The following is a 24,009-nucleotide window of genomic DNA, read 5'->3' as shown; positions in this document are numbered from 1 at the left end:
TGAACCATACTGGCCTCTAGTAAGGAGTAAATGTTCTCTTACAGTTGGGGAGGTGCTTGACCTCAGTGGCTGGTTGTCTACCAGTGTCTTACTAGGCAGCTGGCTGGGCCCCGTTTCTCGCCTCAGCCTTATTTCTCCTCTCTTGACCACTCCTTCAGAGAAAGAGCTCAAGAGGGGGAAATAACAGGAGAAACCCTGCAGGTGATGAAAAGGGTAGTGTCTCTTATCACAGCAAGAACTGTTACCCTTGTCACATCTGACCCACCGCATCACAGCGGTTTATTTATATGCTTCATTATGACCAGTTTTACGAATCCAGATAGAACTAAGTTTTCATGAATCGCATAGCATCCCACTTTTTTTTTTTTTTTAAGATTTTATTTATTTGAGAGAGCAAGAGAGAGAGAGCACGAGCAGGGGGGAGAGAGAGAGAGAGCTGAGCAAGGACCCCAACGTGGGGCCCAACCCCAGGGCCCTGGGATCATGACCTGAGCCGAAGGCAGATGCTTAACCGACTGAGCCACCCAGGCGCCCCTTATAGCATCCCACTTTTAAATTTATCAAAAAGAAGTAATGAAGAGCAATAGCTTATATATAAATAATATATATTATATAACTGATTTTGGTTAAATATTATTTTAATTTTAAAGCAAGTGTGTGGGTGGGTGTATATGTGTATGTTTGCTTCTCTGGCTATGTGGGTGACCTTTGTATTGCTTGATTTGGGTTTTGACCAAAGTAGGAGAACAAAGAAGTGACTGAGAGAAAGATTTACTGAAACTCTAGAAAATCCTGTTAGGAAATTTCTAAGTTGTTTGGTCCACATAGCAGCCTTTAAAGCAGCTTTACTTAAGCCTCAGAATTTTCAAAGAGCTTTTGCTCTGATTTTGGTCTCTCAATCAGCACTGTAAGAGTATTTTCTCATTGCATGGGACGGGGAAACACTTTAATTAAAGAAAAGCCCATACCAGATGTGAATTTTCAACTAACCGCAAAACTAAATTTGTTTCTGTGTGTACGTTTCACTTTCAGCCAGAATCCCTTCATATAGCTGTCAGCTTCTTTTCTCCATATAAATAGCAGGACTGCCTTTTTAAAGTAGGGTTGAAGGATGCTACAAAGACTTCCTGGCCCCTGGGCCCACAGATGGATTTCATTTCACCTGCCTGTTATAACTTTGGTTTATTAAAGGGTATTCCTCTGTTGTAGGCAGTTTTGATTCCAAGCAAAAATTAGAGGAAAACAAAAAAAGATTAGTAAAGGTGAAGCTCCTGATTTACTTTTTGGCTTACTGTACTGCCTTTAAAAATGACTTCAGTACCCTAGTAATTTTTTCATGTGATGTTTTCTATTTTTACTGATTATGAAGGCAGTACAAAATTGGAACAACTGAAAACTCCATTAATAAGGGTCTTATTATAACATAGTGTAATGTAACCTTAATATTAAATATTAAAATAATTTTCTTTAACATAAGGAGATGTTCATGGTGTATTATTAAGGGAAAAGACAGGTAGCACAATAGTATATATTTGATGTGAAAATAATAATTAACAGTGATGGCCTGGATGAAAGGAAGATTTTAGGGGGCTTCTCCAGGGGGGGTCCCTAATTTTTTATGCTTGGGAAATACAGGACAGTCTCTGAAAGCCTGCAGATGGCTGAAGCGTCTGGAGGGTCATCTTTGCACTCCAGGCAAGAGTCAGTTGTAAGAGTGTCTGGAGTGGTGTCAGGAAAGGCAGGCTTGTGTGGCACCAGATGGACACAGGGTGACATCAGACTCTGTCACTTAGCCCAGCCTGCTTGTGATCATGTCTTCATATGTACAGTGAAGACACAATTATCTACCTTGCCAGTTTGTTGCCAAGACGAATGTGTTTTTAAAGCCGAGCACAAGGGCATGGCCCAACGCTGGGTTTTCAACACAGATTCTCTCCTCTGTCCCCTTAACTCCTAACTGTCCCCTCTGAGGGAAGATCCTGAGACACTCGTCAAGCCCATGACCAGAATGCCAGGTATTGACTTGTCTGGGCCCCTACAACTAGTTAATGGGAGAAGGAGGACCAATACAAAGTTGCCCAGCACCCAACTAAATATTCCTTTATCAAATGATGCAGAAAGATGCTGGAATTTGGGATATGCTGGTCCTAAGATGAGGTGTGTGGGCTCTTCGAGCGAGAATAGCTTTAGCAGAACAGAATGATGCAGCCTCCTTGCCATGAGCACTGCTGGGTCTCCATGCTGCCCTGGGCCACAGGCTACCACGGTAGCTGTGAGAATTGCCTCAGAAACTTCTAGCAAGTATTTCTCCATATCCTCTCCTAACGTTAATTGTTTTCACTAAGTTCCTTTCATTTCAAGGCAATTCCATTTCACCCTACGTTTTCATCAGACATGCAGTAATATCTTAAAATGTCAAGTAGAGTTCAAGGCTATTTTTATAACTGCCAGAACAAATACAGAGAAAAACCTCTCAGTTAAAAATTATATAAAGGCATTTGTTCAATGGTCCTTTAATTATAGAGGTAATAACACTGACAGGTTAGCAGTTCTTTCCTTATGGTACTGGGACCCAAAACTAAACGAATATTTGTTTTAGTGAAACTCTACCAAAATTCTAATTTCATTACTTCCACATAATTGAACTGCTTGAATTCAAAGATTGAGAGACAGGAATTGAAAATACATGTTTTGTTAAACCTAACTTTCCTGCCAACTTCAGAAGCCTTGTTTTACGTGTTCATTTTTCTGTTGCCATAGTTACTCCCCTTCCTGTCATCCTGACGGTTGAGTTAAAAGCCATTGACAGTATTAACTCCTATGGCTGAGCTCAGGCTATTTTTAGATTTGCCGTATTTTACACATAATTGCACGTGGGTGAGCAGCCCACGCTTCTCTGATCTGTGAGCAGCTGGGTTGAGCTGCCAGCTGTTTACAGGGAGTACGAGCTGCTCGCCCTGCTGGCCCTAAAGCCCACACCTGCCTGTTCCCAAGAGAGGTATTTCCAGTCCTCTGTTTGCTATTTAGACAGTGGTTTCCAGCAGCTTGCCCTTTCGTGGGTGGTCCGTGGCAGCAATGGCAGGCTTAAATGCTGGGATTCAAGGGCAGGTAGGTTTCCTGGAGTGCCGTAGCTCATAGGATCTTAGAATGGTGAACATCTGGAAGCTCTAAAAGCCAGCTCCGTAGTTCTTCATTTCACAGATGAGGACTCCAAGGTCCGGGAAGGATGAGACACGCACAGGGAGCTAGTGACACACACACGCCACGTGTCCAGACCCAGTTCCAGTCCCCGGCTCCTCTTTCCCTGAGGCTTCTCCTAAGGCCAGCCTTGAGTCAGGAGCACGATGTCACATCTCTGCTGTTCTGTTGCTCACAGCAGTACTGGTTTCGCACTTGTCATAATATTTATATAAGAAAATTAGCTGTAAGGGGAGGCCAGTTTTGAAAATCAGTTTATTTGCTTCTCTAAGAACTTTATAAATCTGCTTTTCTAGTGTTTATAAAAACGACTTCCAGTGGACGTCTTTGGAAATGTTCAATAAGGCAGTTAACGAATGGCATTTGAAGAACAGGGAAGGAAAATATGATCACCAGACAGCTTCCCCTCTGTCAGTCATGCTGTGATAAAAGTTTTCATAATTATTTTGAGAATTTTAATCGTGGGTGGCATAGACCTCTGTAGAGGGAAAAGATACTTTCACCTGAGAACCTTGTTAAAATGCAGATTTCTGATTCAGTAGGTATGCTGTGGGGCCCGAGATTCTGCATTTCTACCAGCAACCCCCCCCCCCCCCCGTGACCTGATGTTACTGGCCCATGACAGTCTTCAAGCAGCAGAAAGCAAAAGAACTTAACATTATGTGGGCAGAATTAAATGAATATATTCATAACCCTATTAATGTATTCCTACCTCCACACTCAGGCACACGTGCAGCTGAATTCTGTGGGCGGAAAGCACACAGCCTCCCCTGCTATTCTGGCGGGGCCTTCAATCATCTGAAATGCAGTTCTGTTTTCAGCCTCTTTGAACTTGTTCTATTCTAGTAGTAGAAGGCTCTTCCTACCCCCCATTTTATGATCAGAAGACTTGGTACACCTGGACAGCATCTCCCTTGTGCCTATTTAGAAAAACTCAGCAAATTATACACCGTCTTACCCTTTCCCATGTGAACATACCACACCTCTGAGCCCATGGCCTCGGTAGAAACTGTCCATCTATCATTGTTGTGTTTCCCACTTCCTGGCTGTCTCCCATTTTCCCACATGCTCTTCCACAGGAGGAACCCGCACTATCCCTCCCTCTCTTTTTTTAAATACAATTTTCCAAATACTTCATCTTTCTTTAACTGTTAGGCCGCAGAGCCTGTTCTCAGCCTTCCATACCAGGCTGCCTCTCCATGTCCTCCAATCCGGGCCCTCTCCAGTTGGTGACCCAATAGATAAAAGACTTGTTCACCCCATCTTGTGAAACAGGCTTGCTTTCAAGCTCAAAGGTTTTGTGGCCACCACAAGCATCTCATGCTAAGCAGAGAGCTTGTGTATAGGGGAAGGTGAAACCCAGTTGAGAAGGCTAATCTTCATCAGTTGCCTGTTAACACCCAGTGCTTATCCATCACACACTCTCCTTAATGCCCATCATCCAGTTACCCCATCCCCCCAACTGATGAATTATTGAACACTACATCTGAAACTAATGATGTACTATATGTTGGCTAATTGAATTTAAATTTTTAAAAAAGGCTAATGTTTGCTGCCTTGGGCCATGTTTAAATACCAGCTGAATAGCAGCACTTAACTTTAACTGGCTCCTCCTATCAGCAAAACCTTTATTGCCTAAAATTCACAAAAAAATTACATCCATCTTAAACCCAGTTCACAGGATCTTATTTGACTAACTGATGTGATTTTAGGACAGTCTTATTCAAACTGCCCTCCTATCTCATTGCTTCCAAATGAGAGGGTCTGATGGCAGAACCCTAGGGAATTTCCTTTCAGTAAGGCCCTACCTATGTTTCTGCTTCTATTTTTAGACGTACGTCTTCTGGCAAAGGCATCTAACCATTACTGGAGCTTAGAGACCATTTACATTTAAAAATATATGTAAAGTCTTTTCTGGTTGACCCTCAGCCATATCATGAATATGATAGATTTTGCTGTGAGGAATCATGTTTCCGTGACACTCCTTGGCTGGCAGGGTGGTAAATCCTAAGAGAATAAGATGCGAAATGGCAGAGATGAGTAAAGATTTCTAACTCTGCTAAGCACACTCAATTTACTTAAGAGAATTATTTTTTGGCAACAAAAACTAATCTTACATAAGCAATACACATGTTTGCTAGTCTTACCCTTGGATTTTCCTAACTAAATGCTCCTTTCCCAGTGCTGAGTTTAGGGCCGTCAGTCATTCTGACAGCTGGATGCCAAATAGGACCCTTGATTATATTTTCTGTGTGATCTGCTTTTGCTTTTTAAGAAAATACTGAGCATAAAGTGCCTGACTCAATACTTGGCTCTTAAGAAATCATCAGTGAAAGTTATATCCCTTCATCTGCCCCTATCACTTCTCAATCTGAGATCTGATTGAGCATGTTAATATCCTTTCATTCTTCACCTGAGAAATACCTCACTTACATCTACTCCTCAGGACATAAAAATCTGCCGTATTGCTGATGGGAAAGCCCTGCGTTGTTCATTCAGCCAGTATTTACTAAGTACCTGCTCTCTGATATAAATATAGGTTCTAGGAGAAGCAGGTTGAAGGTAGGGTGAAGTGGAGGGGTGGTCTTCTAAAATTGAGCTCAGTGCATATGGAAGATGTGAGTAAAACTTCAAAGTAGGGGGAGAGAGAGAGAGAGAGAGAGAGAGAGTGTGTGTGTGTGTGTGTGTGTGTGTGTGTACAAGCGCCAAGGAGAATATACCTCTTTAGAAATACCTAAAAGGACACATAGTGTCACATGAAACCATGGTCCTCCCAGAGTGATCTCAGAAACGTTGGCAGGGACCAGTAGGGTTCTAGAGTAATATGGATATAATGAACAGAGTGCCACATTTGGAACCAAAAGACTTTGATTTGAGTCACAGTTTGCCACATAGAACTGTGAAGTTTCGAGAGACTTTTAATTTTTTGTTTTTTAAGATTTTATTTATCTGAGACAGAGTGCAGGGGGGTAGGGAGGGTCAGGGGACAGGGAAAGAGTCTTAAGCTCAGCATGGAGCCAGACATGGGGCTCGATCCTGTGACCCAAGAGATCATGACCTGAGCCAAAACCAAGAGTCCAATGCTTAACTGACTGAGCCACCCAGGCGTCCCCCCTCCTTTTATTAAAGATTTTATTTATTTTAAAGAGAGAGAGTCAGGAGCCTTTAATTTTTGAACCTCATGTGTGAATACAGTTCCAAGAGTAAAGGATGGAGGAAGAGAGTCAAACAACTGGATGCTTTCAGAGAGAAGACCTTTAATAGGAAGCCGATGCTTAAACACAGTTTTTAGGTAGACTTTGAAGAAAAGAAGGGTGTGGTGTTGTAAGGAAGCTAGGAGGGTCTTCTAAAAGGGGAATGGCATTTGCAGAGACACACAAATGCACGTGATCTATTAAAGAATGAATTTGACACCTACAGTCTCTACTAAACCTGCCTTCTCCCAAGATCTGGCCAACCATGGCACACATCTGTGAGCAGAAATTCACTTGTCAAAGCCAATAGTGACAAATTACTGGTCTGCCCCCCCTCCTTGACTCATGGCCACCTCTTCAGCCACTACCATTCTGGTCACACCTGTGACCCTAGGTCAACGCTCCATGTGACCCCTCCATTTTGTAATAGCCTACATATTTCCTCTTTAGAGTCTGGGTTAGTCCTTACATGAGATTGTCTGAGGTCAAGGTAACTAAATGTCTGCCAGACATGAGATAACCTCAAAGAGCACAATCCATTTATCTGGGTATTTGAGGTACTGGAAAAGGAAAAAAACAAAACAAAAACATACTAATAAATAATAGTAATAGCGGGCAGTGTGCTAGAGTGTGCTAGAAGTGGACCACTTTGATTGTCCCATCTGATCTCTCCAGCAGCCCTCAAAGATAGGATTACCTCCCGTTACTGATGGGTTTAGTGATTCACACATCAATGCCCAAGGTTATTAAAGTTCAAGCTGTTTGATGCTAGTGCCAGTATTCTGGAAAGTTCTGGTAGAAATGATAGAGCAGTCTGCTTGCATGTAGGTGACCTCCCGTTGTGCCGGCTGACCTCACTTAGGTCATTTCCACCCCCAAAGAAAGGGCACTGGCATCAGAAAGCAGTCAGGTCAGTGGCAGGACCCCGTCCTGTGCCTCCTCATATCTCTCTCTGGCCCCTCCATCAGTGCTGTGTATGTGAGTGTTGGGGAGCTCAGGAGTCCAGATGATCTAGAATCTAGTCCTAGCTCTACCACTTTCCCGTCATGAGACCTCAGATGACAGACCGGGGATTGCTGAGCTTGGCTCCCTTTTCTGTAATAGGACGATAGTCCTCATCGAGAATGGTCATTGGGACAGTCAGATGAGGCAATGTCGCCATGTCGAAATGAAAGGTACCAAGTCCTGAGCTTCTATAGTGGGTGAGGTACTGTGCTAATTTATTTACTCTTCGTCATGTATTTACCTGTTTACTTACCGTTTCTTTACCTTCATCTTTGAGGAAGGTTCGGTATTACTCTCAGGCACAAGGAAGCTAAATTCCACCTCCGCTATAGATAGACGCTAGCTCTGCCTTTATCTCCTTCTGCCTCCCTTCTGCATGAGTATGGGCTCATGTTACCTTTTGTACCAGCCATTCAAATAAAACACTTTCATTCTAGCATTGAAGAAAAGAGGTTTTTAAGAAATCGTAAAAAGTAGTTTGTGTGCCATTTCCATTACTTTTAGAGTCAGAGATCTATTTTTATGGCGTTGACACCTCTTTAGAAACAGTGGAGTCACCATGGAACTGTTATATTGATGAGATTTTTGTGTAATTTCCACAGAAGTATTTTCCCCCTTTAGTTTCACTGCTGTAACGTCTATAATATATAAAACTTAAATAGAAGATTATAAAGAACGTAATCTTTCTATGCAGAAACAAAAAGAAAGAGCCTTTATCTCATAATTTATTCTGCCTCCTGCTATAAGGAAAATGTGCATCGCATTGGAAATTTAAACCCTTTACATTTCTGCGTTTAATATTTTAAGGCCTGAAAAAACATCAGTATGTTTTTTTGTTTGTACACACAGGTGCAACTTAAAGTGGTAGATTTGTTACAAAGAAGTTACATATTAGTAGAATATTCATAAATGCTACCTTAAATCAATATACAGTTGAACTGATTAGGCCTCACATGGGATTAGGATTTACATAGCCAGTACTTTATTGGTAGTCAGAATTCTTATATTCAAAGCATTCAACAGCCTCCAGAGGTGTCCTTTTGTTTTAATTTGGATTTCTTTATGCTGGATTTCTTAAGAGACTTGTCAGCTTAGTTGATTATAACAGAGATTTGTCCTTAAGATTAAATGAACATTATATAGATATGTGGGTTTTCAGGGCAGAAGGTCCTGATTTCCAGCAGATTGTAAAAGGTGATCTTTGATCTTGTCTTAAAAATAAGGCTGGAGAATTCTGGGTGAGGGTGTACCACTGAGGATACTAAGGCTCTGGGCTCTGTACCCGTGGCCAGCCACATTGCACAGCAGGCCGGGGCCAGGCTGAACTTGGGCTCATACTCTGCATGCAGGAGAGGATTGGTGGCGCCGTCTCAGTCCGCTCTCGTTAGAGGAACTGGATGGTTTGTATCCTGTGTAACAGTGAAGCAGTTTGGCTGCTGTACTGGGTCCCACCCCCCACCCCCACTATGCCATTTTTTGTCCACCTGGAACTTGTGAATGTGACCTTATTTGCAAATAGGGTCTTTACAGATATAATCAAGTTGGGACAAGGTCACACTTGGTTAATCCAGTGACTGGTATCCTTATTAAAAGAGGGAAATTTGGACACAAACATAAAGCCAAAAAGCAGGAGAATAAACAAATCAGGAAGTTTTGTGTTTGTTTGTTGTTTAATAACTGAAAGAAGCCTGGAGGTGGGCAGTCCAAGCAAGTATAGCAGCTCCATGATGTGCCCAGTGCCCCAGGCTCCCCGGTTTACTGCCCACAGCCCTTAAGCTGTGATCTGCATCCACGTGCTTGCAAGAGGACTTGCGGAGCGCCTGCCAGCATTTCAGGGAGCAAAGCGGGAAGTGTAAAGGTCTGAAAGGCACAGACTGAGTCAGACCCAGCAAGGAGTTTTCCAGAAGCTCCGTCCAAGGACTTTTCTTACACCTCATTGGCCAGAGCTGTGTCACATGACCAACCTTGGCTGTGAAGGAAGGTGTGCACGGTGTTGCTCTGAATGAGATCCGGGACACGTTGATATGGAAGGAGGAGCTGGGGTGGCTCCCCAGGCGACAGTACAGCAGTGACCATCTAGGCTTGTTTGCTGTTCATGCTCTTATCAAGTGAGAACAGAGCAGGGAGAGTGGCTTTAGATCATGGGGCATTACTCCCATTTAGGCCTGTCGTGAAAGACAAGGGGCTTCTCTTGTTCCGGCTTTCCAATACATCCGTATCTTCCACCTTCATCTCTGCCACTACTCAAGTATGGGTTTGTGGCATCCAGGAGAGGACACCGGGGTGACTTGCTTTCTGGGATTTTCAGGCAACGTGGCCAATATGATTTTCTAAGATCTCAGGTAGACACTGATACTTCCGTAGTGGGATAATGAATCATATATTTAAACTCAGGTACACAGAAATCTCACTCTGAAGTTTCATTCCCACCAATGGCAGTCCAAGGCTTAAACCTAACAATTAAAGGCAACCTGGTTAACCATCTCATCTGAACAAATGCCCACGGTTAGTTTCTCTACTTTGTGTCTTCTCCCTGCCAGGATGGTGTCAGGGTACTAAGATGGCACATATGTCTCTGGTGTTTGAGGAAAGGCCTCTGAGTGCCCTCTGGGTCTTTGTTGGCCTCTAAGGAGAGCTGTGTTCCTGCATAGTTACGGGCTTCTGTCGTCACTGGAGCCACTGACTGATTGCGCTGTTAGCCTGTAGCCTATGACCCTAAAGGCCTTCAGTCCTTGTTGCTGTTGACCGTGGGCCCCACGTTACACTGGAGGCAGGAGCCAGGCAAGTTGGCCAAACCTTTGGCTCTGGGATATGTTGCACAGCAGACCATCCGAAAGGAGCAGGCGGGAGCTGCAGACAGAGCCTGGCCCCCTGATTTGTTGCATATGGCCTCCAGTGGCTTCCTCTCCATTAGCTCCTTGGACCCAAGAAGCCCCCCATGCTTCTTCCAGACATCCGGGTGTTCCTGTGTCCATTAGCTGAGCTTCCTTTCAGGGCCCAGGAGTTCTTCCCCTGCTGCCCCCGCTTACACAGCAGAAGCTGGGAAATCTGCCCCACCTTGCAGCTCAGTGTGTGTGGGGGGAACTCACTGCCCCACCAAACTACCCAGCTACTATGTGTCGTGCCACCCCAGGCAGCCCTGAGACCCTCAGACCTCTGCCTTAAAAACCCTGGCAGTCATAAAAACAAAAGCAACCTTTTCAATCCTCTAAAAGACCTACGTAACTGCTCCTTGTCAATACCCTGCAGTTGGCTGTCGTTTATGTCTTGTTGAGTGGGTTCTGTGTTGTTTTTTTGTTGAGAGAGAACAAATTGTTACAGGCTTTTAAGGAAACCAAAAACATTCCCTCTCTAATTATATCTATTATTCCATTCCCATTCATCTTGCTTTCTTGTTTTGAAGCAGGCCTTTATTATTAGCCAGAAACTACAGTCACGTTTTCTGAGTAAATCAAAGCTGCTGTTTTTCTGCTGTGGTGTGTGAGAGGACTTGTCCGCGTGGTTTAGAGACTTATTGTTGAAGATTCTGACAAACTGTCCGGCCAGGCTCGTGTTGATGGTATCAGTCTTTGCCTTTTCCTTTACTGGAAGTATTTTTGGAAATATTTAGCATAGCGGTGTTTTGAAATGCAAGTTCCAAGAATGTTTTGCCACATTTGCTCGGTCGGTACTTAACTGTGTACCTAAAATGCACCAAGCCTCATTCTAAGGGCTGAGAGTAGAGCCCTGAACAAGACCGTCTCGGAGCTTATATCCTGCTGGGGGAGATGGACACCACACACGCACAAACCATGTGGTAATGCCAGCTGGTGACGAGCGCCGCGTGAGAGCATAGGAAAGGAGACGCCGTGGCCACGACCACAGGGTGACCTGGCCTCCCTTAGTTTGGATGGGCAGGAGGGCTCTCTGAGGGGGCAGCGTGGGACCAGTGTGGAACAATGAGGAGCAGCCGGTCCGCAGGGATGTGGGCCCAGAGCCTGCGGGCCAAGAGAACAGTGGGCCGGCTCTGCCCCTGCCACCAGCAGGGCAGGGGTAAGCAAGCAGGGAGTGCTACATCGCTCTGGTGGCTGAAGGGGGTCGGGCATGGAACTGATGAGTCCCCAGTTGACACTGGGACGTCTCTGCTGAGTGAATGACTAAGCATGGGGCAGGTAAGACCTTATAAGTCGGTGTGCTTTAAGGCCACGAAATCAGAAAGCAGACGTTAATGGAGGATAAACCTACTTATTGTAGTGATTTTCCAGTTGGTGTACGTAGAGGTATCTTTTTTAAAGTGTGTTTTAGTCACCTCACCCACCAGTGCATTCTCCTGCCTAGCCCCGGGTGGGAAGAGGACTCTGCCTCCTGCCCCTGAGCTCCCCTGAGAACCCGGGCTCAGTAGCCCCCCCCCCAGAGGGCTGTGTACCTCCCTTGGGCGCACGGTGGGGGAGCGCTGGGGACCACTGCGTGTGGCACCTCCTGCTGGGCAGCCACAGTGCTGAGCCTGGCAGCCACAGCTGACATGCTGGATCCCGCAGACCAGGCCTGGATGAAGGACTTCTCCCGTGGAGGGTGAGCCTCCTAGAGGATGGAGAGAAGTAGCTCCCGTGAAGACCCCGGGTGACGTCAGGCTGACTCCGTAGGCGTCTGATGGCACGTGTAGTGCCATGAGTTTGTCCTGTTATTCTTATTTTACCATTTTGTTGAACTGACAACACGCCCTACTGCTTAAATCTTTGAAGACGGTGTCCGTATTAGCTTTAGTCACGTGGGAGGGCCTGACCTTCAGAGAGAGAGTTAACATCATTGAACCATGAGGCAGTGTGCGAAGCCCAGGCTGAAACGCTTCCTCCCAGAGGCTGGATGGAATGCTCTAGGCTGTTCACGTCAGTTAGCAGGAAGTGCCCGGGTCTCTCTGTGGAAGTGAAGACCCATCTGTCGTTGCAAGAACATACTTGTGTCACGTTGGTGGGAAGGCTGTGCATACTGGGCTCTGCTCTCCCCCACACCCCCCTCATCTGCAGCTGGGCAGAGCATCCTTGGTAGAAATACTTGCTATGAAATTAGACAGAAAATTTTTCAAGCAAGTTATGGTGTGGCTAGCAGATAAGTTATACTCAGAGCATTAATTATAAAATGTCATTCTTCTGTTTTCAGTAAATATTCAAGATGTGATATTACAAGAAAATTTGGAAAAAGAGGATCAAATTCTGGTTTCTCTGGCAGGATTAAAACAGGTATGTCCATCTGATCTTTGTGTCCCACTGGCCATCCTTCTAGTGCCTGTTGGGGTGGCACGCTATGGCATGGCATACCGTGGTATTAGTGCCAGCCCCTCGTTTCCTCCCAGGCAGAGCCCCTCCTGACTCCCCACCTCCTTACACCTGTTGCTCCTACTGGTGATTATGTCTGACTAGCTTGTGGCCCAAGCTAGCTTCCCGTCCCCACCCTTGCTTCTTCCTCTTACCAAAGCCATTCCGTTTATTCCTCACCCAGAGCTGGGATAGTGCGGTCCAGCAGCATGTTCAGGTGTTCATCCATAAACCCATGCTCCAAAGCACAAGTAAGAACCACTACCCAGGACGGACCTCAGACCCGCGAGGACTACGTCTCCCCAACCCTTGGAGGGCTGCGTGGAACATACGTGTTCATGAAAAGAGCGCACTGCTCTCAATGTCTGCCTGTGTTAGTAACAGCCCAGCTGGGGTGCAGCCGCTCTGGTAGCTAAGAGCTGTTCTGTGGGGCTGGGTAGGTAGGCAAATTGTACTTCCTGCTTGAAGATAACTCCCCGGGATGTGACACCCAGGGCTGACCCTGCGAGAACCTGGCCATTAAGCCTTTGAAATTTGCCTTGGTCATTAGTAAGTTCATGGCTTTGATAGAGTTGGATTTTTTTTCTGTTATTCCTTTCTTATGATAATATATTCATATCTGTACTATTTAAAAAATGGTTAGTGATAAGTCGTTTAAATGTTAAAGGTTTATCTAGTATTACAAAACAAACTCATTCATTTCTTTCATTTATTTTCTTCTTTCTTGAAAACTAGATCAAAGACATTCTGAAAGGTTCCCTGCGTTTCAACCAGAGTCAGCTGGAAGCTGAGGAGAATGAGCAGATCACCATCTCAGATGACCACTACTGCTCCAGTGGCCAAGGCCAGGGCCAGGGTGACCAAATGCCTGGAGCCACCAAGCAGGTATGAGAGCTCTGACGAGCAATGTCACAGTAACTTGATGGGGGCACATTCACGTACGGTCTTTAAAGTTATGAATGACAGAAACTTTACGAAAGTCATTTCACATTACCATGTGCAAAGTTCAGCTATAAAATACCACAAGTGGCCTGAACCAGACAAGCTGCAGACTCCAGAGCCCCACGGGAGACCACTGTCTCCTAGAGTCGGCAGTGTACCGCCTACATCCCCGTATGCAGCAGCTTTAGCCGGGGCCTCCTGCCAGTGCTGTCGTGTGGCCTTCGCAAGTCCCACCTCTGCCTCGGCTAGCCGTCAGGTTTCTCCAGCTGATGCCCCCGGTCCCTGTTAGCACAGGGAGTGCTGTCCTGCTCTCCTGATGCTCTCCTGAGTGGACTTCTCTCGGCTACAACCTTTCTGCCTTCATGGAGAAGGGCTCTCGGTGTCCATCCTCTGAGGGAATGAGGATTCCTTTTCTCCATAAAGGATCAGATAGTAAATATTTTAGGGTTCGTGGGCCACATGTGGTCTGTGTCTCATATTTGTTTCTGTATTTGGTGTGTGTGTTTTTACAGCCTTTAGAAATGTATAAGCCATTCTTAGCTTGCGAGCCATATGGAAAGAGGCCACAGACCCGCTTTGGTTTATGGGCCATAGTGTGCTGCCCCCTGCTCTTAAGGTGTTGACATTGTGTGTAATTTATTCTAACATAAAAACACAGATCGTAGCCGTGAGACAGTGAAGGCCCGGGAGGTGCACAGGCTCACCAGGTATCGTGTTTTCAGAGCTCCTGTCCCAGCCCAGCAAGCTTCCCGCTCCACCAGGCTTCCTCGCTATACTTTATCTGATAGGACTAAAAGTCCCTAATATATTTTTTAAGGGCTTACAAAGTCTCATCTTGAAAAATGAACATTAGCAAAATCTCATCGAAGGCTCTTTCTCAAAAACTAGCATCCAGATGCTTGTAAATTATTTTTTATGATTTAAAAAAATATATTTTAGAAGGAGAATTGTTTTAGTTTTAAGGGTACTCCCCCCACACACACACACACACACGAGTACTTTTCAAGAAGAGAGAACCTTATGTGGTTATTTTTATCCAGCTTTAAAAGAAAGTTTTCATAGAGCCATTAGTCTGCATCTTTGGCCACATGGATACAGCATTAACGTTGCAAGTTTAATTTGATTAGTTCCTCCAGATTCTCCTTCCCTGAACAGATGTTTAATTTTTCAATAATCATTTCTTTATTCAAATACCGTTTAGCTTAGGCTCACCCCACAACCATTTTTAAATTGACAATTCTAAATTTAGCATGTTTTTTCTTTGTAGTTGAATGTATAAAGTAATATTGAAAATGACCTTTTAAAAATACTAATGAATTTGCTACATTTAAAGCTTCTTAATTATACTTTGCCATTGTTTTTCCTGGTTCTCATATTTGTAAGAACTGCCTGTCGCCATCACTGCCCCTGCAGACCCCGTATGCAAACTCAGGGTGAGCTAGCTGTGACATGCAGGTGACACGAACTAGGACATGCTCTGGTGCTGACAGAGCCGCACTCCTGTGCAGCGTCCAGGCGGCCTTTTGCCTCTGCATGTGCTTCTAAAACACCGTCAACCCATTCTGCGCCCGGGCACCCCACCTCTGCCTCTGTGCCCCTGTTCCTCTGTAGGGTTAAGTGGAAAAGGAGGAAAGTAGGAAAAGGGCAAATCATAGGGCTTTTCTTCTTTTCTTATTCCTGCCATGGCTTCTTCCCCAAGGGTGTTAGCAGTTTATAAAAAACCCATCCTCCTGAAAGAGGCTTTACCTGAGGAAGGGAAAAATAGGGGAGCAGTGCTCTCGTCTCGTCTTCAGGGGAGGAAAGGCAAGTGAAGTCCCAGATGAAGCAGTGAGTCCCACAGAAAGCCAAGTGTTTGAGGCTCTGGGCTGCAGCACCCGGGTATCGGGACTAGACTCCTACAGGAGCCCCCCAGCAGAAACTCCTGACCCACCATCTTTCCTTAGGAACCTGTCCCGAGGGCGGCAGTCAGGGAGCCAGCTGACTCACTTTGTCACTGCTTATGGGGACAGGGATGGGGCTGCGGGCTGGCTCTGGACAGGAGCATGTGTGCCAAGTGGCAATTCTGAAGGCTTTTCCCCTCCTGCCTCTCAAATGCGAGCTGAGGGCCTGCTCTGCCAGGCACTGGGTATTCAGGGTTATAGGATGTAGCCCCGCTCATGAGCTTCTAGTTAAACAGAGGGCCGGAGATGGCGGGGTGGGGGGGGGAAGCAGTGCTAGGCAGGCCTTTGTGACATTTTCCGGAAATGTAATCACAACACGTGGGGGTCTGTGGTAGGTTGTGCCACAGCTCATCCCTAACTTAGGAATGTCTTTGCTTTCTTGGTTTAGCACTGAAGTACGGGTGAAGGATAATGCCTTGGGAGCAGGTGGCGCAGGGTCCCCCTGCCGGTGCCCTTCCCCAGCAGGAACTTCAACAGGGCTCTTCCTTTGTGGACACACACATGCCCTGCTCCCCGCTGGCATGTTGGTGGGGATGTGGCTAATATTGTTCTTTCCATTTGATTCACAAATCTTATCTCCAACTCTGAGAATGGCAGGTGCAAAGTTGTATTCTGTAAAGGGAACCACATTCTGTCCCTCCCTGCCTGAGTCTGTCCTCACATACTCCTCTGGGAGGTTTTTGGTGAACTGACCCAAATCTCTATCAGTGGGAGGCAGGACCTTATAGGACCCCGGATTTATTAGTCAGCCAGCTCCTCACTGGTGCTTGGGGCCCTAGTTTTACCTGAATGGTCTATAGCTGCATTGTCTAAATATAGTAGCCACTAGCCACATATCTATTTAAAATGAAACAAACTCGTTAAGATTCAATGTAAGTTAAAAATGCAGTTCCTGCATCATACTAGCTACCTTTCAAGTGCTCCATAAGCACGTGTGGCTGGGTGCTGTGTTAGCATGGAAAGAGAATACTTCTGTCACTCTGGAACATGTCTGCCAAACAGCTGGTCTGTAGTTGGGTTCACCTGCTTCCACCTTCCATGATCCTAAACTCATGATCCTAAACGAAAGGTAAGAAGTGAGGCAGGGTGAATGGCGGGGGGGGGGGGGGGGGGTGCTGTATAGGGTGGTGGTCCTGACCAGTTTTAGGCAGGACTGACAGGTTGAAAAACTTCTTTAATTGTATAGTACATGCCTGTGTTTGGTGAAGAGAGGATTGACTTAGGAATTCCCAAAATTTTTGTAAATGCCATAAACAGAACCTGGTAGCAGCTAAGGTTGTATGGAAATCCAGAAAGGTGGTGTCTTTGTGTCTAGAAAAAGGTTCTAGGTAGGAGTCCGGAAGAGAGAGATCTTTCATTTGCTTTGTGACATTGGCCAAGCCACCAGGTCTCTGATCTGGGTGTCGATGTGTGATCTGCAATAAAAAGGTGAGGAGGGGTGCTAAAAGAAGGGGGTTACTCAGGCCCTGCGGCTGTACCAGGCTTGTCTGAGTCGGTCCATGATTTTATCTGGGAATGGGGAGCGGAAGGATTACCCATCATTTATAACTTGCTGTCCCTGCTGTCCAGGAATGTGCCAGATAATTAGCGATGGTAGGAACCACCTTTCCTTCCAGGCACAGGGTTTATAACCTATTTCTCATCTTCAGCGTCTTGTAATGTGTTCACTGTAAGCTAAAGACAACTAGGTCGTCACAGTGTTTCTGTAGCAGAGACGCCACTCTGAAAATAGGGCCTGCTGTACGTGCGCTTTTCATTTTCAACCTCAGATGAGCTCTGCCAAGCAGCACTCCAACCGCAGACCCCGTGTGCGGTGAGAAGTCAAGGGTTTCGGTTTACAGTTCAGGACAATGGTCATAGGAACAGCGTCCACACCTTGGAGGTAGGAGGTTGAAGTCGAGGTCCCACCAGCCTTACGTGCATCCCATGGGCAAATGCAGGGGAAGACAAGCCGCACGCAGGTGTCCCTTGCAGGCTCTGCGAGGTGGTAGCCCTGACTGGGTGCACCTTATGGTGGGACGGTCTTGCTCTACCAACCTGTCCTGGGGCCAGTTATGGCCTCCTCTTCCACCAGAGGGCCATGTTCCGCATACCTCCTCAGGTTTGTAAGAATTAATGTGTTACTAGAATGTAAACAGCTTTAAAACTTGAGGTGAAGAACTTCAAAGCCTGTTTCAGCACTGTGGTCTTAAGGCTAATTCTGTTTCTCTTCTCCCAGTTGAAGATCTTAAAGGTGGATAAATGGTCAGAGGCTGGAGGCACCTGAGCCATTTTTTAGCCACTCATCCCCCCCCTCCCTCCCCGTGTCACCAAGAACATGTAGTTCACGGTCAGTCAAGCCCCAATTTCCCTTGGAAGTGTTGCCAGTGACCTGTCCAGGCTCTGCCCACAGCCCATAGGTGGCCTAGGCCATACCAGTCTGGGGGCCAGAGGACCCGGGGACACTTCTAGCCAAGGGGCTCTGTACATCTCGTCGACTTCAGACTCGGGCACCAGTCCCCATCCACCCTGTGGGAGAGCAGGCAGGGGGTTGGTTGAGCAGGCGTGGACGTGACGTCCGCTTATGTCAGCACGTTTTCTGTCAGGCTGACTTTGAAACATGTGGTCGGACTAGCTTTACGCCTGTCCCAGGGTAGGCAGGAGGTTCTCTGGGTTTAACCCAAAACCTTTACTGGTGTTCACGGATGTCAGCTTTTTTTAGTTAAAAAATAAACGCGACTCCTAATTGCTTACAAAGAAAGGAAAATAATTGTAAAGTCTGTCTTTATGGGTTTGCTATTCCTGGTTTTCACGTTTACTACCGTTGCCCCGGGGGCGCCTAGTGCAGACCCGGGCTGAGCTGGTTAGGAGACACATACACTAGGCCTTCCTGAAGCTCTTTGTTAAGCAGATAGTAAAATCACTCCAGGTGTGGGCTTCCATTAGGGAGCCAGCCCTGTGCGATGCACGTCCACACACATCTTCTCCGTGTGTGGTGACCACACGCTGGGTCAGTCGGTCCTTGTCCCCATTTCACAGGTGAAAACATGACAGCCCAAGGAAGATGACTGATGTGCATGGCAGGGTGCCGCGGGAGGCTGGTGGGGATTCTGTCTGCCGCCTGCCTCCTGAGCTGGCTTCTCCTAACTAACCAAGCAGGAGGCTTACTTTATTGCCCTGGGAACCCAGCATCCAGCTTCAGAGGAACTGACCCTGCGCCACCAGGAAGTAGCAGGGCTTCGGGGAAGCAGGACCAGACACATCTTTCCAAGGAGAAGCGTAGGGCCTAAACTTCCAGGAAGCACACACAGGGCTGCTGCTTAGTTCTCTCGTTTCACTGGCTTCTTCTCTCATCCACCTGTACTTCTGACTGTACTTCACAGGCCTCTTCAGAAACAGCAGGGCGCGTGGACAGAGGGAACGCAGATGACTTCATCCTGGTCTCCAAAGATGACGATGGGGGTAGCGCCAAGGGGTCCTTCTCAGGCCAGGCCCAGCCTCTTCGCACCATCCGAAGCACCCCTGGGAGAAGCGAGCCCCTGGCCCGCTCTCCTCTGGTGTTCTCCGACCCTCTGATGGGCCCTGCCTCGGCTTCGTCCAGCAACCCCAGCTCCAGCCCTGACGAGGACAGCAGCAGCAACAGCAAGGACTCTGGCTTCACCATTGTGAGCCCCCTGGACATCTGACCGCAGTGCCCCGGCCTCCTTCATGGGGACTGGCCACCCCCCTCAGCAGCCCCAGGGCCCACCTGAGGCTCCCCCAGTGGAGACCCCTCTGAAACCAACACTTCTTTCCCAGCATGTCTGTGGCCTTAGTGCAACCCATCAGAACCCTCTAGAGGGGCAGACGGCCATAGAGCACACAGGTGGATGTTCACCAAAATGCGGACAGGGCTTTCAGGGCCTGTCTCCGCCTGCCTTTGTCTGAGGCAGACAAGTGTCCAGTATCGTGCTCACTGTCAAAGACCACAATTAGAATCATTTTTCCTCTGTTCCCTTCTCCCCAACTAAGAAGTATGGCAACTCCATTAATTATAACTAAAAGAAGGAAGAAGAGTTGGTTTCAAATCTTCCATCCCTCGGAGCATCAGGCATAGGAAAACTGACTGATATCAAGAAGGCTTTCTCTCTGGAAATCTCTATCTCAGCCTATTTCATTCCTCCTTTGGGAAGCCATACAGCAGAGCCAAATACAACAATGGACTAAAACTGGTGGATTCCAGGGCTGGACAAAACCCATCACTGACCTCTCAGAAAGAGTCATCTTTAGAAACAGGGTCTAAACTTAGGAATCCTATTTAGGTGTGATGGGGGTTAGATTTTTTCATTTGTTAAAGAGTATGTTTCCAAACCTCAGGCCAGATCGACTCTGGCCATCACTGTCCCTCCTCAGACGATTGTATTTCCCTCTTTAGAATCTTTCACAACCAGAAAACAAGGTCACATTAAGCCAGTCTTTGCTGCACTGATTTCAAAAGTCGTAAGAATATTACTCCCTTGAATTGGAAAATGTGACCCTGACTATGGGACAGATATCCCTCAGATAGTTTTCTGGTGTAGTTTCTGTAGTTTTGGCGCTAGAATACACCTGTCACCTGTCAAGTGAGAAGTAAAGGGAAAAACCGAAGCTCATTCCCATCCTGAGTCACGACCTCCCACTGGCCTTAAAGTAGCAGTAACAGGGAATTAAACCTGGAGTCCCTTCTAGGGGAGCAGGGCTTCCCACAGAACACTCCAGACATCAGGAAGATGCAGGGTTTCTGCACAGCCCTTCGCTTGCCGGGAGCCAGGCATAGGAGCCGCAGGGCCCGGGCTCAGTTGTGCACCATGTCCCAGGCACCACTGCCAGGGCAGGACCAGCTCTGACCCACCTGGTGCTTTCCTGGGCTTCAGCACACACTAGAGATTTCCCCTTTTCAGCTGGAAGCTTATGGAATCTTGCTGGGCAGAAACCGTCACATGAGCTATTTCTCTACTTAAGAGGAAAGGTCCCGAAAAGGACACTTTCCCTGTCCTTTGTGCAAATAGGAATATCTAACAAGATAGCCACGGTGCCCATTTCACCTCCGTCAGGGGGAGCAGCCCCCGCCCTGTGGTGACGGGTGCTCAGGGCTTCTCGGAGGATGATGGCAAGGCCTCTGGGCGGTGGAAGCTTTCACGCAGACCAGTGAAAAGCGAAGTTTGAAAGACTAGACACCGTTTACATCCCTTCCCACTGCTAACCATGTATTTCTCTACAGACAGACAGTGTGACAATGACCTGCTTTCCCACGTGCTCTCCGAGAAAGCAGTGAGGACTCGGAGTCAGCTACTGCAGAGAGGGCTCCATTTAGCTCTACAGTTTGTCCTCAGGCTCTAGCAGGAGAATCTCTGAACACATGAGCATGGGGGATGAATACAAAGTCTGGTTTTGCTCAGGTGACAGGGTAGCCTGGCCTTCCATGATTACTCAAAGACAAGCTGATGAGCTGTCTGGCTCCCCGATGGAGTGGCCTGCTCAGCACCCCTGGGGGTGACTCACAGAGTCACTTACTGCCCAGTGTGTGTCGCCTTGACCATACTTCGTACGCTCCCAAGGTCCCAATACAGTGAATGGCCTTGCAGCTGTGCACGGTGGCCATTATTTTCCCTCAGAGGACCTGGGTCGGGGCGTGGTCAGTGTTTTCAGTTCTAAGGTAAGAAGTGTGGAGCTGCCCTCAGTAGGGCTCCAAGACAAAGTGGAAAGGGCCGTGGAGATGGCTGTCCCCCGGCAGTGGGTCCCAGTCATCTGCTCACTTTCAGCAGTTCCTTTGCCCCGAGCGCTAGAGGCCTGCTACTCCACTGTCACTGGGCACCCACCACCCCGACAAGGCTCTCGGCTACTTACCTGCAGTTGGCTGGGTGGTTAGCGGTCCCTGAAAACTCCCAGCCCTCCAGCGCACGAGGGGCGGGTCCTCCATTCTGTGCTTCCATGTTGGTGCCACGTGAGAACCAAGGGGGTCTCTCAGAGGCGTCGCTTCTGTGGTCCCCAACGAGCCGCTCCCTCCTCGAAGGAAAGAAACATGAGGGGGAGTGGGATGTGGGCAGTGCCACCCTCCAATTCCCACAGGTCCGTGGGGTTTGAGAATTGTATTACTCTCTTAATCTTTTTAAGTGACTGGTTTTTATTCTTCATAGTTGAGCATAATTTGCATTTTTATTAGTTACAGTGCTATTAAAGAATGTGTTCCTTTTTTATTATTTTATCAAATACCTATGTTCAAGTGCACATTTTTTTAAATCCTGAATATATGAAACCTTTTTGTTTTTCTTTAACAAGTATAATCAGTGGAGCCCTCTCGTGTTTTGATTATTAGCAGTTAAATACGTTTTATATAAAGCTTAGATGAATTTTCGTTGTCATCCACTTTTTTAATACATGTACCTGTGTTTCATGCATTCCTCTCTGATCAGTTTGGGAATTCGAGCTAAAATTTACCTCTACGTTATATACGAGAGCTACAGATTAGAGAAGGAAAATCATTATGACTTTGCCTTACCTTTTGTATTTGCCAACGGGTCATAAAACACTTTAAACATTTAATTATACTGGATTATTCTTCCAGAGCTGACCTCCTGCTAATGCCCACTGCTAACTGCAATCTGGTAAGAAATAATGTCACTGCAGAATGAGTGTGATTAAAAATAAACCAAGGCCTCCCTGTGCGTTGCCTTCTCGGCAGCTGAGTTCAGTCCGTGCATCGGTCGTTCGGGTCTGACCGCCCACCAGTAACACTCCTGCACTTCGTCAGAGACGAGCAAATATAAAGCTCAGCGGCAGTTATGTTGTCTGCTAATGATAGATAACCTGCCGGAGTCTGCTCAGATTTACTTTGTATTTTATTAAGAAGCTGCCCCCTGGGGTCGTTACAGAACCGGGGGGGGGGGGCACAGGCCCTCTGGGTGGCTCTCCCATGGAGGCCGGGCCATTCACTCCCCCCTCCCCTCCCCTCCCCTGCAGGTGCACACCTGGCCCGGCTCCCGTGTGTCAAGCAGGGGCACTGGGGGTCCTTGGGGCAGGGAGAGGAGGCCGGGATGAATTAAAGACAACACCTGGCAAGGTGGGCTTCCTTCTCACAGGCCATTACTGCTTCCCCTGTGTTACTTTCAAAAGCTCTCTTTTTATAGTGTTAAAAAGAAATAAAAAGTTCCTGTAAACAGGCTTGAGACCACTTTGATGTAAAAGTTGTCATAGTAATTTGTCTCACGATGGCACAATTCATTTGATTTATGGAATACCCTGTTGTGCCATTTATATCCTATTGCTTTGTTCTCCATCTTTACGCTGTAACTCATACTGATTTAAGAAATGACTTCTCCTTTTGGCAAAGTACGGTTATAATAAAAGACTAATGTGAAACTGAGACTGTAGCTTGACTTGTTCCAGGCGGGGGATCAGGGCAAGGTGCTGAACAGGCCTAACCCAGAGGAGACCCGTCCAGGGCACAGCCAGCAGGCCTTACCCATGTCACTGCATGAGGCAGTGACCCAGGGCTCACGCCTAACCTTGCCCCCAGTTTGGGCCCTATTCCGCCTACTGGTCCAAGAAGCCATTTGGGGGCAAGGCCCCAGTGGCTTGCCACCTTCTCTGCACTGTCTCCCTTCCATACCAGGTTTGCCCTGGTAGCCTCGCTTACACCCAGCTAACATGGGATTTGATGAAGGGCCGTAGAGGAGACCCATCCAGGGCACTGCCAGTGGGACCCATCCCTAGCCTAGGCCTCTGTCCCAGGCTCAGCCAACAAGGGGCTTTCCCTCCCATGGGTCACAACCCATATCCCCCAAGGGACTTTATTATCCACCTGTTCTGCCATGGAAAGGTCAGAGGGTGTGGTGTACTTCTCGGAGGGCTCATGCTGCTGATGGTGACCTGCTTCCCCAACCAGTGATGACCACACACACCGGCATCCCTCGCTGGCCGCCAGAAACAGAGACTGTAGCAGGTGTGGCTGGTGCCTCACCTGTGTCCCTTGGGGAGAGGACTGCCAGGCTGCCGGACCCTCCTCCTGCCCTGCCTGCATCACTGGCTGAGAAGAGGTGAGTGCGGGGCGGGGGGCAGCTTCCCTGCAGGCCTAAGTCCAGGTGCTGGTGGTCACAGACAGCATTCTTTGCTTCCTAAGGATGTATATGTGTCACCAGAAATTTCTGCACCCTGAGAGGCACATCTGTTGTGAGAAAGGACCGTTCTCACAGAACATGACTGACCGTGGAGGCACGGGTCGTCGAGGCACTGACCCAGAGAATCCGTCCAGCATCGGCCCGCCGTTCCTTCAGCAGACTCACCCAACGCCTTCGGAGCGTGAGGCTGCGCAGATGCTGGGACACACGGGTGCCCCTAGATTGCCGGGGGGGGGGGGGGGGGCGTGTCTGTACTAGGAAGCCAGAGACCGTTTCAGGACCACAGGAGCCCAGGGTAAGTCCTCCAGCCGGAGAGGCTCCGGAA

The 24,009-nt window shown here is 47.4% G+C and overlaps 1 protein-coding gene across 9 annotated transcripts in view; it reads left to right on the top strand.

Annotated features, from left to right (window-relative positions):
• TBC1D5 (TBC1 domain family member 5) overlaps positions 1 to 22,928 on the top strand; it is a 560,456-nt gene extending 537,528 nt beyond the window's left edge. For all 9 annotated transcript variants that reach the window (XM_048215962.2, XM_048215961.2, XM_044383370.3 and 6 more), the window contains 3 exons: positions 12,534 to 12,613; positions 13,424 to 13,573; positions 18,933 to 22,928. In XM_048215962.2, the coding sequence (XP_048071919.1) occupies positions 12,534 to 12,613; positions 13,424 to 13,573; positions 18,933 to 19,235 (533 nt within the window). In that variant the 3' untranslated portion in view covers positions 19,236 to 22,928. The remainder of the gene's footprint in view (positions 1 to 12,533; positions 12,614 to 13,423; positions 13,574 to 18,932) is intronic.
• The last annotated feature ends 1,081 nt before the right edge of the window (positions 22,929 to 24,009 follow it).

Source organism: Ursus arctos, unplaced genomic scaffold (assembly GCF_023065955.2).
Source record: "Ursus arctos isolate Adak ecotype North America unplaced genomic scaffold, UrsArc2.0 scaffold_20, whole genome shotgun sequence".
NCBI classification, from domain to species: Eukaryota; Metazoa; Chordata; class Mammalia; order Carnivora; family Ursidae; genus Ursus; species Ursus arctos.
This window is presented reverse-complemented; position numbering and strand designations above follow the sequence as displayed.